General features: G+C 46.9%; 1 protein-coding gene across 7 annotated transcripts in view; it reads right to left on the minus strand.

The window, feature by feature from the left end:
- Positions 1-2,715: 2,715 nt before the first annotated feature.
- Positions 2,716-13,824, minus strand: part of ZNF416 (zinc finger protein 416) — a 28,316-nt gene continuing 17,207 nt past the window's right edge. For 4 of the 7 annotated variants that reach the window (XM_054673028.2, XM_063800930.1, XM_054673029.2 and 1 more), the window contains 3 exons: positions 9,208-9,249; positions 6,948-7,074; positions 2,716-4,851 (listed from right to left, as the gene is read on the minus strand). In XM_054673028.2, coding sequence (XP_054529003.1) covers positions 3,269-4,851; positions 6,948-7,074; positions 9,208-9,249 — 1,752 coding nt within the window. In that variant the 3' untranslated portion in view covers positions 2,716-3,268. Of the gene's footprint in view, positions 4,852-6,947; positions 7,075-9,207; positions 9,250-9,397; positions 10,095-13,824 lie in introns of those variants that run through there. The other 3 variants (XM_524427.6, XM_009436522.5, XM_009436523.5) reach the window with 3 other exon arrangements.

The following is a 13,824-nucleotide window of genomic DNA, read 5'->3' on the forward strand; positions in this document are numbered from 1 at the left end:
CACTGATCTGGCAGGAGGTGGAGCTCAGGCAGTAATGCTCACTCACCTGCCACTCACCTCCTACTGTGCAGCCCAGTTCCTAACAGGACATGGACCAGTATCCACAGGAGAGGGGTTGGGGTATCCTGTTCTAGTTCCAGGTAAAGACAATGCTGGCACAAGGCTTCCAACCCATCCTTGTCTACTATTCCAGAGAATGGAAGTGTCCTTCCTTTGGGGACCTTATATGTGGTATCCAGGGATGTTTACTCCTTTAGTGCTAGGCAGGGCCTAGGCCCACAAAATCAGCAGCAAGCAGTCACAGAGCCCCCTTAAAATTAAAGAGGAGTATCTAATCTCTGATGGGAGAGTGAGATAGGAGGCAGGACTCCATACCAGACTGAAGACTGGCTGAAACAGGGAACAGGCACCAAGAGCATATCTACATAATACACACCCACCAGTGCCATGGCAGTTTACCATCACCATGACAACACCCAGAAATTACCATCCCTTTTCTAGAAATTTCCAAATAACCCACCCTTTACTTTGCATGTAGTTAAAAGTGGGTATAAATATGATTGCAGAGCTGCCCCCTGAGCTGATACTCGACACACTGCCTATGGGGTTGCCCTGCTCTGTAGGAGCAGCCACAGGGTTGTAACCCTGCTGCCTCAACAAAGCTATTTTCCATCTACCACTAGCTTGCTCTTGAATTCTTTCCTGAGTGAAGCCAAGAACCTTCTTGGACTAAGCCCCAATTTTGGGGCTCACCTGCCCTACAACGCCACCTGATGTCCTACCTCTGTGCTTTCTAAAACCATCTCCCTTACCACTGGAAGAATATAACTTAGGCCTCAGGAAATGAGGACAATTCATGCTGACGTAAGGAGCTCTTTAAAAAATAAAAAAGCAGCTGTGCGCAGTGGCTCATGCGTGTAATCCCAGCACTTTGGGAGGCCGAGGCAGCTGGATCACCTGAGGTCAGGAGTTTGAGACAAGCCTGGCCAATGTGGTGAAACCTCATCTCTACTAAAAATACAAAAATTAGCCGGGTGTGGTGGCACACGCCTATAATCCCAGCTACTCAGGAGACTGAGGCAGGAGAATCGTTTGAACCTGGGAGGTGGAGCTTGTAGTGAGCCAAGATCATGCCACTGCACTCCAGCCTGGGCGAGAGTGAGACTCCATCAAAAAAAAAAGAGGCCGCATTATATAATAAGATACCTGGGGGATATTGATGGACATGCTACCTTGGAGGCCTGCCTAGCTCAGCCCCTTCTTCGAGAATAATCCACTACCCACAGTCCTGTTAACCAATCTCGGGATACCTGACCCAACCAGGCTAGATCAAGTTTTCTTGCCTGAATTCTGGAATAAGGACCTCAGACAGAGGGCAGAGTGTGCTGGGCACTAGGGTGAGGATTTGTGTTTAAAGGGCTGTTTCTACCCCAGTGATCCCCAGTGCAGACACAGGGAGACCAGGCAAAAGCATGTGAGACCAAAACAGAGAATACAACAGGACCTGTGGGTAGAGGGAGAAGGGCTTGAGATGCCTTTCTCACCAGGCAGTATGTGCAAGAGGATGGAATCAGAGGACTAGGGTCACCCACATGGGACAGAAATAAAGCTTTACCCAGCAAGACCAAGAGCCCACAGTTCTCCAGCCTCGCATCTTGGTGCAGTGTCCTCTGGGCCAGGCCCAAATATCCACATTTCTACCAGATGAAGGTCAGGGCCATGACCTTGAAAGGCACCAATGCCTGGCAAGTCAAACAGAAAGTTGACCTCAGACTGTTGGATATTAGAACCTATTGCTTGGTCACTGGGAAAGGCGCAGAGAACCAGGACATCTGAGGGTTGAGCTCCATGTAGGGCACAAGGGTGAGGGACACTGCCTCTGAAAATAGGGTAACTGTGGCAGAAGATAAAGCCTATGATGGGGGATGTCATTTCCAAGTTAAGGTTTCTGCTACCCAGGCTCCTTCTGATTCTCTACCTCCCACATGTCCTCCTGCACTCACATTGAATCATCCCAAGTAATCCTCCAGGTTGCTTGCCTGGCTCCATGCTCTGACAATCATGCTGCGAATGGAGCTGTTCCCTCTAAGCCAGGCTATGCCTACACTGTCACACCTTGTACAAGGAGATTGTGTGTGTTGTAAAAATAGACACAGCCAGTTACTAGATGTGTAGATGCACTTTTACCACAGGCACATTTGTTTTGCTACTACCTCCTCCACTTTCTATTAATCATACCCAAAATTTCTGTACCAATTATGTCCCATGCTTAGCTCCCATCAGCTTGAGTACCACCATCTATGGAATCATGGGCATCAGGGCACATAGGTTCCTTTGCAGAAGCTGGGAAAAAGCTTCGTCTCAACAGTGCTGGGCATTACAGCCTGTAGAACAATGCAATAAATCCATCTTATTCCCTAAAGCACAGGAGCCTGTCATAACAGCCGACTTGTCCTCAGGATGACCTCTGGTCCAGAGAAAGTGTAGGGATCCAGGCCATAAATTAGGACAACAAAATTCTTGCATTGTTTCCTAGGAGGCCTTGAGCAGCAAGGCAAAGTGGACTAAAACCAGAACAAGAACTACTGTCATTTTACTTTTCCTGCACAGGCCAGCAACATTGGGGCCCCACAAAAGCTGTCCATTCCTTTATGTAGGAGCCCAAATGTGTTTTCCAGCCACCTCACACAGTAAACCAAACCCTAAGACCACACATAGATTTAAAAATAAGGCCTTTATTACCACACAAACCAGAGCAATGTGAGGCAGCCAGTTACTAGGTGGTGACTTGGAGGCTGGAAAAACTACCAAGTGTTGTGTAAGAACAAGAATTTCCATGAAGGGAAGCCTTCCACATCAGCTTCCAGCAGAACCCAGGCTGGGCCCTTCTGGCCAAAACTGGTCAGATGTATGCTGTAATCAGTCAGAAAAGGGAAAGAATTCCCCTTAAAGGCTCAGACTGCTCAAGGAATTTCCTCCAAGGGTTGGGAGAATACAGGTGTATCTGCCTCGCCTTAGTATGCAAGGGTGACTAATGATTTAACTCTGGCAAAGGCCTCCAGCAGTTTAGAACATGCAAAGGAGCTCCTGCAAGACACATATGCCTGGAACTAATGGGAGTCTGACCCATCGGGAGGTCTAGAAGTATGAGGTTTAACTTTAGGCAGACGGCTCCTTCACAAAGGCTGTCTATAGCCATAACACTGAAGAAAGACATGGCACATTCCCTGCAGGTCTAAGGCTTTTCTCAGGTTTGGAGTTTCAAGAGTTAAACAATGTTAGATCTTGGGCTGTAGGGTTTTCCACATTTGCTGCTGTCACGAGGCCTCTCCACAGTGTGAGATTTTCGGTGGAGAATGAGGCCAGAGTGTTGTGTAAAGGACTTCCCACATTTGCCACACTCATATGGCCTTTCTCCTGTGTGAACCACTTGGTGTTGAATGAGGCTAGACTTTTGGATAAAGGATTTCCCACACTGTCCACAGTCATAAGGCCTTAATCCAGTGTGAATTTTCTGGTGTTCAACGAGGGTATAGCTTTGTCTAAAAAATTTCCCACATTCACTGCACTCAAAAGGCCTTTCTCCAGTGTGAGTTCTCTGGTGCCTAACAAGTTTAGATTTGAACATAAAAGCTTTCCCACATTCCCCACATACATAAGGCCTTTCTGCAGTGTGAACTTTGTGGTGTTTATTGAGGGTGGTTCTTTGGCTAAAGGATTTTCCGCACTCATCACACTCAAAGGGCCTAGCTCCACTGTGAATTAACTGGTGCTGAATGAGGCCACACTTTAGGCTAAATGATTTCCCACACTGGCCACACTCATAAGGCCTTGCTGTAGTGTGAATTCTCTGGTGTACAACAAGGCTGAAGCTTTGTCTGAATAATTTCCCACATTCACCACACTCATATGGCTTTTCTCCTGTGTGAGTTCTCTGGTGTCGAACAAGAGTGGATTTGGACCCAAAGGCTTTTCCACATTCATCACACTCATAAGGCCTTTCTCCAGTGTGAATTCTGCAATGTTCAATAAGGTTGGAACTTTGGCTAAAAGATTTCCCACATTCACCACACTCGTAAGGCCTTTCTCCAGTGTGAACTCTGTGATGTTTAATGAGGGTGGCTCTTTGGCTAAATGATTTCCCACACTGACCACACACATAAGGCCTTTCTCCAGTGTGGATTCTCCGATGATCATTCAGATGAGAGGTTTGGCTAAAAGATTTCCCACATTCACTGCACTCATAAGGCCTTTCTCCAGGGTGGACTCTTTGGAGCTGAACAAGGGAGCACTCACAGCAGCAGGTTTTCCCACATTTGCTAGATTCATAAAGCCTTTTTCCAGTGCAGACTCTAGGGTGAAAAAAAGTGTGTTTGTGGCTGGACTCTCTCCTGCATTGACTCCACTTGTAATGACTTATTCCAACATGAAAGGCCTCCTCACATTTGCTGATTTTGTTTGGCTTCTCATAGTTAGCAATAGCTTGCGGCTGAAGAATGCCCAATGGGGCTAGGAAGTCCTTCCCAACCTCACTGCTGGTGAAAGGCATTCCTGACTCATGAAACAGGCAGCACTGCACAAATGAGGCCTTGTCCATGTCACTTTCCAAGGGTTTCTCTGCACTATGATGCTTCTGGTCCTGGTGAAAGACCGCACATGCCCCAGTCAAGTATAGTCCCTGCCCAGGCAAATCGGTCAGGTGCAAAATGTCGGTCAGGAATGGGACACACATGTCACAGGATTGAATCTTCTGGGTGGATGGACTGGCCTCTGGAGTCCTGACCTGAGGTACTCCTTCTACAGAAACACTTTGCTCAGGTGTCTCTTCATCCTCCATCCCATGCCAACAAACTGAAAGCAGAGAAACACTGATGAAATGCATGTTGACTATGATGGGAGTGTATTAGTCATTTAAAAAACTATTTTCTGAATAATTGGTGTTCTGGCATCTTAAAAACTTTGCTGGCCTGAGCTCAGGAGTTCGAGACCAGTCTGGGCAATATGGTGAAACCCTGGCTCTACTAAAAATACAAAAAATTATCCAGGCGTGGTGGTGGGTGCTACTCAAGAGGCTGAGGCACAAGAATTGCTTGAATCCAGGAGGCAGAGGTTGCAGTGAGCCCAGATCGCACCACTGCACTCCAGCCTGGGAGACAAAGCGAAACTGTCTCAAAAACAAAACAAAACAAAATAAAAAACATTGCTGGCTGGGGAGAGAATGGTGCTTCCAGAGTGAGCCAACTCTTAAGAGATAGCAAAGGGCTCAGCAAGGAGCATAACAAATACACAATCAATCCAGAGCCCATACTCCCAATCACATTTTCTATGTGACTTGGATGCTTCAGGAGCTAATATTCCTCTGCTCTAGTCATCCCAAGGTCAGGCAGGAGACAACTACGCCTAGTGGGCCCCTTTGCCTCAAAGCAAACTACTCAAATTACCCAATCCTAAACTGTTTATTATGTCTTGTGTTACCTGCAGAAACCCCAATAAAGGCTGTGGCTTAATATTTTCCCTCCTCTCTTGCTTCTACCTTCTGACCACTGAGCACTTCCTCATGTGGCCCTGCATGGCATGGTGTTCACATGCTCTTGCTACTGCAGGTGATAAATTCCTATGTCACTGACATTAATGTCTCTGTATTGGCACTCTACTACCTCCATTAATTAAAATCCTGTGGGTACATAACAGGAAATGGGAAGCACCTTCACATATACATCAAGGAATGAATTCACAGTATTGCTTTGAAGCAATATTGAGGAACTGAAAGCAGGATAAGAAAGAGGCTGCTTGGCAGTAGTGGGCCTCTAAAGATCACAAAATGGGGAGGCCTCACCAAACACAGGACGTAAGAATGGGATACAGTACATAAGGAGAGGCAGGGTCTCCAATCTATTCTTTTGCCAAATCCTGTGGCAAGATCTTGTCAGCTGGTGGCACGTGTATGCTGTACTGAAAGCTGGCATTATTCGGGCCCAAGATAATGCAATTGGAAGTGAGTGGGAGATTCCAATTGCGATCTTGTGTTCAAGAAATATTTAATTGGCATGTGCACAACTCACAACATATCGTGAGTGGGTCAGTGTTGGAAAACATGCTGGGGGGCAGTGCAGAGAAACTGGTGACACATGGAGGGCAGAAAGATGGGGGCAGCACGAGGCCGGATGTCCCAGATGAAGCAATAAGCCAGCAAAGTGTCAAGGAAGAGGAAGAAAACATAGAAATGAGATGTGTCCAGTGGCATTAGCACCAAACTCTGGATGACACAGGGCAAATTCCTGGTAAGATTAGAAAACAGGCTGGATGCCATGTCCTCACCCAGGTGCCACTGACTGAGGCCAGGCTTCCTCTGAAGCCATATTCCCATCTTCACCCTTTCCAACAACCAGGGCTTTCCCACCACCTCTAGATGTGCCACTACTTGGGACCTGAATGAAGCAAGTCCTAAGGGAAAGCTGGGACAGGTGAGTATCCTGCAGTGGCCCAGAGCAAGTCAGCAGCCTTGAGAACACAAGAAAGAAAATTAATATCACACAGATCCTTGAAGGAGGTTCTGGCAACCACAGCTCATGGTCCATGTAAATACTGATGAGGAAAATTCTGCAAATTCCTAACACAGGTAGTCAAAGGAAATGTCATCTAGGAGGCAGAATTTGAGACACAAAGTACCATGAATATGGACACAGCCACCCAAAGAGGAAGTGAAGAAGTAAACGGAGATGCATTAGGCTGACTCAAGACACCTAACAGCCAGACCCATCCCTGTGCATTTTGGGACAGCAAATGTCAGGGCTGATTAAGGAGTGCAATGATTTCATTCCTTACACCACAGCACATATGCCAAGACAGTGGGGAAGTCAGCAAAGCCCACGGTCCGGCAGAGCTGCCTCTGAGGAAAAAGAGGACAGACGAAGACCAGGACACGAGAGTGGGTGTGAGGGCCTTACCCAGCGCAGTTATAAGTGCAAAGTTCTCCAGCATCACATCGCGGTACAGGAGCCTCTGAGCCTCATCAAGGAGCCCCCATTCTTCCTGGGAGAAGTAAATGGCCACGTCCTCAAAGGTCACACAGCCCTGCCATGATGGGGATAGATCTTTCCATGATCAGATTCTCTCCTAGGACCCCAAGTTCATGCCCCCCACACATCCTTCCCCTGCTTATCCCCATACCTAAGCCCCACCTCAGAGGAGATACCAAGCCCCGGTGGCACTGATTCCTGCCCTCTCCTCATGGTCCCATCATCACTGTGTCTTCCCACAGCACCAACAGGCAGGTGGGCCAGGAAATGCCATTTTAAACTCTGGGTCTAGCATATAGGGCTGGATTTTGTCTTGTCAGACAGTTCTCCTGGGGTTTCCAAAATTATGCCACTCACATATAAACAATGATGAGGTTTGCCATCATTCTTATATCCTCAATGCCATGGCCATGGGTTGTTCAGTTCACACTTCCTCTCCATATGCACATCACTCTTTGAAGCACACACTCTCTCAAACAATCTCACTCCCACAGCTATTTCCACCCTGTTGCCCCACACCATAGGCATCTCTCTGGCATCCCCACGATACTTGGAATGCAACATTCAGAAAGTGCTTGGCAAACTGAAATGAGGTCCGGTGCCACTCAGGCTGAATGGTCCCCACTGCCAAAGGCAGCCCTTCAGAGCCCCTGCTCTGAAGGCCTCCCTGCCTGACTCTGTCCCTTTCTACATCCTCAGTCACCCAGAAATACCTGGGGATCTGACACCGATGGCCCTCTTGCACTAGTGCTGCACTTGATGTCCTCTCTTAAGTCACAGCCTTCCTCTCCTGCCAACCCTCATTCAAAGTCTGCCCCAGGGGACCCCCACACCTCAGGCCCAATAACTCCCAGATGACCACCTGTGCCCCTCAACTTATCCACCTCCCTGAAATTCCTGACACCTCAAGGGTTACCACAAAACCCTGGTAGATATATCCAGAGTGAGTGCTGAGTAAGCACTAGTTCTGGTCTCAGTGTCATCTTGTCTCAATTACTTCCAAGCATTGATCTCATGCCCACTCTTCTCCTAGATCCTTGGCCACTTGCCAGATCATCCTTGCTCTCACACGCTACCATAGCCACCTCTCTCCCATACCTGTCTTTGTGATTCCCACCATGACCAACCATGTCCCCAAGCAGAAGAGCCAGTAGTGACCCCCAACCTTCCTTCCCTGGGCTGGTAATAGCATTATCAAAGTGATCACGATTCCACCTCCTAATTGTGTCCCAAGCTATACCCCTAGGCAAGTAGTGGCCATCACCTTTTAAATGTCTCTATCCTGAATCCCTCAACACAGTTCTAGTCCTGTAGGATAAACTATCCACTTCATGTCTAAACTAACTGTTCTTTGAAACATCTCAGACTCTAAAAGATGTCCCATTGGGCCATGTTCAGATGATGATTTTTATTAAAAAATTTTAAAAATAAAGATGGTCCATATCAAAATTTCTGATTATCTCTAGAGATAACTGACTCTACTACCAACTTTACAATCCTCGCTAGTGGAGCTTCCATATTTCCAGCTGCTAAACCCAAACACCTTGCTTTTACCCCTAAATCCTACTTTTCTATCTCAAAATCCAGCCTTCCCTACTTAAAAAAACTGATCTAAAATCCAACTACCACCTCCACAGCCACCACACAAGTCCAGCCACCAGTAACACTCACCTGGACTACTGCAGCAGCCTTCTTCACTATCTTCCTATCTCATACCGCACACTCAGCCTGTTCTCTCAGCTTGGCCACACACAGGGAACCTGATGAGACCTGGATCCGATCACATACCTCCTCTGCCCCCAAACTGTCATTGCTCATCACACACTCCAGAAGAAACACCCGACAACTGACAGCCATTTTTTGTCTGATTCCTGCATCCCAGCTTTCAGTTCCCATGAGAAAGAAAACAGCTGTAGTTTCCTAAACCAGCTCAGCCTGACCTTCAAGCACTTGCTCATCTGGTATCTAAGCCTGAGACAACGTTCCACACCTTACTTTACTGGTTCCCAGCAATAGGAACCATTCTATACCAGCTTCCAGCCTGGATGTATGACCCTGGGATTGATATTTGTTCAGGATTCCTAGAACCAAGGACCCAAAGAGTGCCAAGAGAAGAGTCCCAGAACACAATCTCAGAGACAAACACTGGGGTCAGCATCAGTGAGGGCCCGAAACACTCTCCACTCACCTGTGTAAAGCCCATAAGTTTAGCTTCTGCAGTCACGGGAACCTGCGGGAAGAGGAAGGCTATGAGAGGTAGGTAACTATGGTGCAAGCTCCATGGGCTCATGCCTCCTTGTTTCCCTGCGCAGCCCTGGAGCCAGGTGACTTGGTGATGACTAAATTATTATTGCTCCTCAGTTCCGTGTGACTCTTACCTGCTGTGGGACCTTGCACAAGGACTCAACTTCCCTGTGCCTCGGTGTTATCCCCCTTCCAGGCTGTTCCAACTCTGAGTAACTTTAGAAAAAATTTGAAAAGTCTAACTCAGACCATGTGCCTCGTCTGTTCACAACCACCCATGGCTCTCAGCGTCTTGAAAAGAAAGAGCCTCATTTTGCCATTCGGGCGTGAACGCTACTGGCTCAATCGTCCCAGCAAGATTCACAGAAACCGGCCCCTCCGCCTGCCACACCCTCCACAGCCCACGACACCAGGCTTGTAAATGAGAGCCCCACCCGCGAGGGCCTCATAGTCCTGGACTCTGGGGCCGGGCTGCAGGGACGCAAGCAGGCGCCCCTCATGCAGGGTGTTGGATTTTCGGCGGAGAGGGCAGGTGAGGCCCGGGGGACGCAGCACTCACCGAAGTCGAATCCCTAAGCACGGCCGCCGCCATCGGATTGTGAGCGGAGCGGGGCCGGGAGCGGCGGGCGACCCGGGGCGGGAACCCAGGCACGGCTGCCACCAGCGCCAGCGACCCACCGGCTGATGCGCAGCGGGGCGATCCCCGCTCTGTGCCGGAGGCAGCGTTTCTAACTCAGGCGGCGTGGGCCGAGGTAGAGAACCACCAAAATTACCATCTCGGAGCGGTGCCGGAAGTTCCGCCTTACCGTATGCAACAAACGGAGACAGGTCCGTTCCTGAACGTTGATTGGCTCCGCGTCTTTGCATCTTGGCGCTCGGCATTATGGGTAATGTAGTTCTCAGAAGCCCAGGGTTCTGGTGCCCTCCCTGAGATTCACCCGGAACAAGGGCTAAGCGGCCCGCGGAGGGCGCTAGGAAAAGGCGCGACACCAAGAGCGAGACAGGGACTTGCTGCTCCTTAAAGGGGCCGCTGGCCGATTTCCGCAGTCCCATACCCACTGAAGGGAGTGTCTGGGTTAAGATAAGAGGTTGTAGAGACCAAGGTTCTTATTAAGCAGATGAAGCTTTCACGCAGCAGGCTTCAGAGGGAATAGATTGTAAATGTTTCCTATCAGACTTTGAAAGGTGCCAGACTCTGTTAATTCTTTCCTGGATCATGAAAATAAAAAAACCCTGGAGAGGAAAGGGGATTCTCTGCAAAATGCAGATTCCACAAGACACACCTTTGCAGGGCCTCTTCAAAATATGTCAAATAAATAAAGTTTAGAGTAAAATACTTCAATTCCTTTCAGGGCCTGCTATCTGTCATGTAATGCTATACTACAATCAGGCTGGAATTCACTGTCTTATTGCTACAAGAAGTCTTAAAATCTCTGTTTTAATGTTAATGCTGGTCAGTTGTGCCTGAATTCCAAGGGGAGGAGGGCAAGTCTGACCCTCACTTCCCATCACGTCCTGAACTAGTTTTTCAGATTAACTTTGGAATGCCCTTGGCCAAGAGAAAGGATGCATTCAGATGGTTGGGGGGCTGGGAATTTTATTTTTGGTTTACACTTCTCATGCCTCTTGGAATCTCTGAACCACATACAAAACGGCCATTTGTTGAGTAAAAGCTTCCAATGCAGGAAACTGTCTCTTTCAGCCTCATGCTATACACCATTAAAACAGTAATTACTGGCAATAAGACTGGGCTTTCTTAAACATACAGGATCTCACAGACCATAAGCCTATGATCCTTCATACCAGCTGCCCATAATACTTTTGATTTTGGAAGCAGCACCCCATAACCTCAGCATGGCTACCAAGGCCTCCTTAAGACAGGGTAGAATGAATAAGATCTAGTATTTGATAGCACAGTAGGGAGACTACAGTCAACAGTAATTTATTGTACATTAAAAACAACTAAAAGAGTATTATAACTAGAATGTTTGTAACACAAAGAAATGATAAATGCTTGTGTACCCTGATATGATTATTACACATTGTATGCCTGTATCACAATATCTCATGTATCCCATAAATATACATACATACTATGTACCCATAAAACTAAAAATTTTAAAAGACAGATAAATGGCAAGCAGGTAGATGAAAACGTGCTTAACATCATTGATCACTATAAAAATGCAAATCAAAACTACAATGAGATATCATCTCACTCTAGTTAAAATGACTTTTATGCAAAAGACAGGCAATAATGAATGCTGGCCAGGACAGAGAGGAAAGGGAAACTTCATACGCTGTTGGTGGGAGTGTAAATTAGTAAAGCCACTATGGGGAACAGTTTGGAGGTTCCCCACAAAAGTAAAAATAGAATTACCATATGATACAGTTTACACCCCCCAGAAAAGAAATCAGTATATCTAATAGAGATCTGCACTCCCATGTTTATTGCATCACTATTCACAACAGCCAATATTTGGAAGCTACCTAACTGTCCATAGATAAATGGATAAAGAAAATGTGATGCATATACACAATGGAGTAGTATTTAGCCATAAAAAAAGAATGAGATCCCATCAATTGCAAGAAGACGGGTGAAATTGGAGGAAATTATGTTAAGTAAAATAAGCCAGGCACAGAAAGACAAACTTCACATGTTCTCACTTATTTGTGGGAGCTAAAAATTTAAACAATTGAACTCCTGGAGATTAAGCTTAGAAGGATGGCTACCAGAGGCTGAGAAGGATAGCAGAAATGGAAGGGAAAGTGGGGATAGTTAATGGGTGCAAAAATATAGTCAGATAGAAGGAATAAGACATAGTATTTGATAGCACAACAAGGTGACTACAGTCAACAATAATCTATTGTAGAATTAAACATAACTCACTGGGCATGGTGGCTCACGCCTGTAATCCCAGCACTTTGGGAGGCCGAGGCGGGCAGATCACAAGGTCAGGAGATCGAGACCATCCTGACTAACACGGTGAAACCCCATCTCTAAAATCAAATCTCTAAAATAAATCTCTAAAAATACAAAAAATTAGCCGGGCGTGGTGGTGGGCACCTGTAGTCCCAGCTACTAAGGAGGCTGAGGCAGGAGAATGGCGTTAACCCGGGAGGCATTGCTTGCAGAGAGCTGAGATCGCGCCACTGCACTCCAGCCTGGGCAACAGAGCAAGACTTCGTCTCAAAAAAAAAAAAAAAAAAAAAGAATTAAACATAACTAAGAGTATAACTGGAATGCTTATAACACAAAGAAATGATAAATGCTTGAGGTGATGAATACCATTTATCCCAATGTGATTATTACACACTGTGTGCCTGTATCAAACTACACCATATAACTCATAAATATATACACCTACTATGTACCCCTGAAGACTAAAGATAAGAAATCAAAAAAAATAAAGACAGGATGGAGCTAAACCTGGGCCCTCTGGAATGTTCTACCTGCAGATGGAGCTGGCCTCCACTATCTTCAGTCCCTTGCTAGATGTCATGGTCCTTGAGGTCAACACTCCCCACACCTGCGGAATCCCTTGGGATTAACTGGGTGAACAGTAATAGAAGTTAGTGGACTATATGAATGACGCTGCCAAGCTATACTTGAATAGCTGTGCCAAATAGACAAACACAGAAAGAAAACACAAAACAACCCATCCACATCCTAAGGGCTTCACACTTTCTTGCACTCTGTCTTCAATGTTTTTTCAGCTTTCTCTTTAGGTACTTATTGACTGTTGGTCTCACATAAGTTTAGCCATAGATGGAATTTATTACTGCTTTGTGACCACTGGCAGCCTCCCTCATCTCTGGCTGGGCTTCTCCCTGAAGGACTGGGCCTCAGGAGTAGGTGGGTCATTTGTCCCCTGGGCATGCCACACAGAGCAGGTTTTCCGAACTAGGCTATCCCTCCTCCCCAAGTTATCCAGGCAATTCTGCTAGTTCTATGCCTAGATGGACACACATGCTTGAAGTTTGGGGAGCCATGTTTGATCTGATGCGGCAACTCTGAAAGGACAGTGAGGGTGAGGGCAGGTGTTAGGTGGCCATTGTGGGGGCTGCTGGCCTCTGGGACCAGAGGGTAATGAGGTGCACAACCGTGTCACCTAGAGGGTGCCAGTGTTAATAAGGAAAAGGGTTGCTGTCTGACGCACACAGAAGCCAATGCCATGGCACCAGGTTTTTGAGAAAAGCAAACCTTTATTGCAAGTCGACAAACAAGAAGACAGGAGTCCAGCTCAAATCTGTCTCCCCAATATGGGGTTTGGGGCAGCTTTTAAGGATTAGGAAGGACAGGTTGGTAAGCACTGGAAGGGTGGATTTTGATTGGAAGGACTTCAAAGAAATCTATTGATGGCAAGGCGGGGATGGGGGTGTTATCACCCAACATTCAGAGACAACAGACCCCTTGCTTTCGGAAGTGTTTCAGCACTTGGGTTCCAGCCATAGCCTGATATTTTGGTTTCCTGTGGTGACAGGGTGGAGTCTGGTAGGTGAGACTTCAGCTCCGAGTGTTGGGTCAATGTTTTGTTTTCTTTTCTCTTTTCTTTTTATT

The sequence above is a fragment of the Pan troglodytes genome, chromosome 20 (assembly GCF_028858775.2).
Source record: "Pan troglodytes isolate AG18354 chromosome 20, NHGRI_mPanTro3-v2.0_pri, whole genome shotgun sequence".
NCBI lineage: Eukaryota > Metazoa > Chordata > Mammalia > Primates > Hominidae > Pan > Pan troglodytes.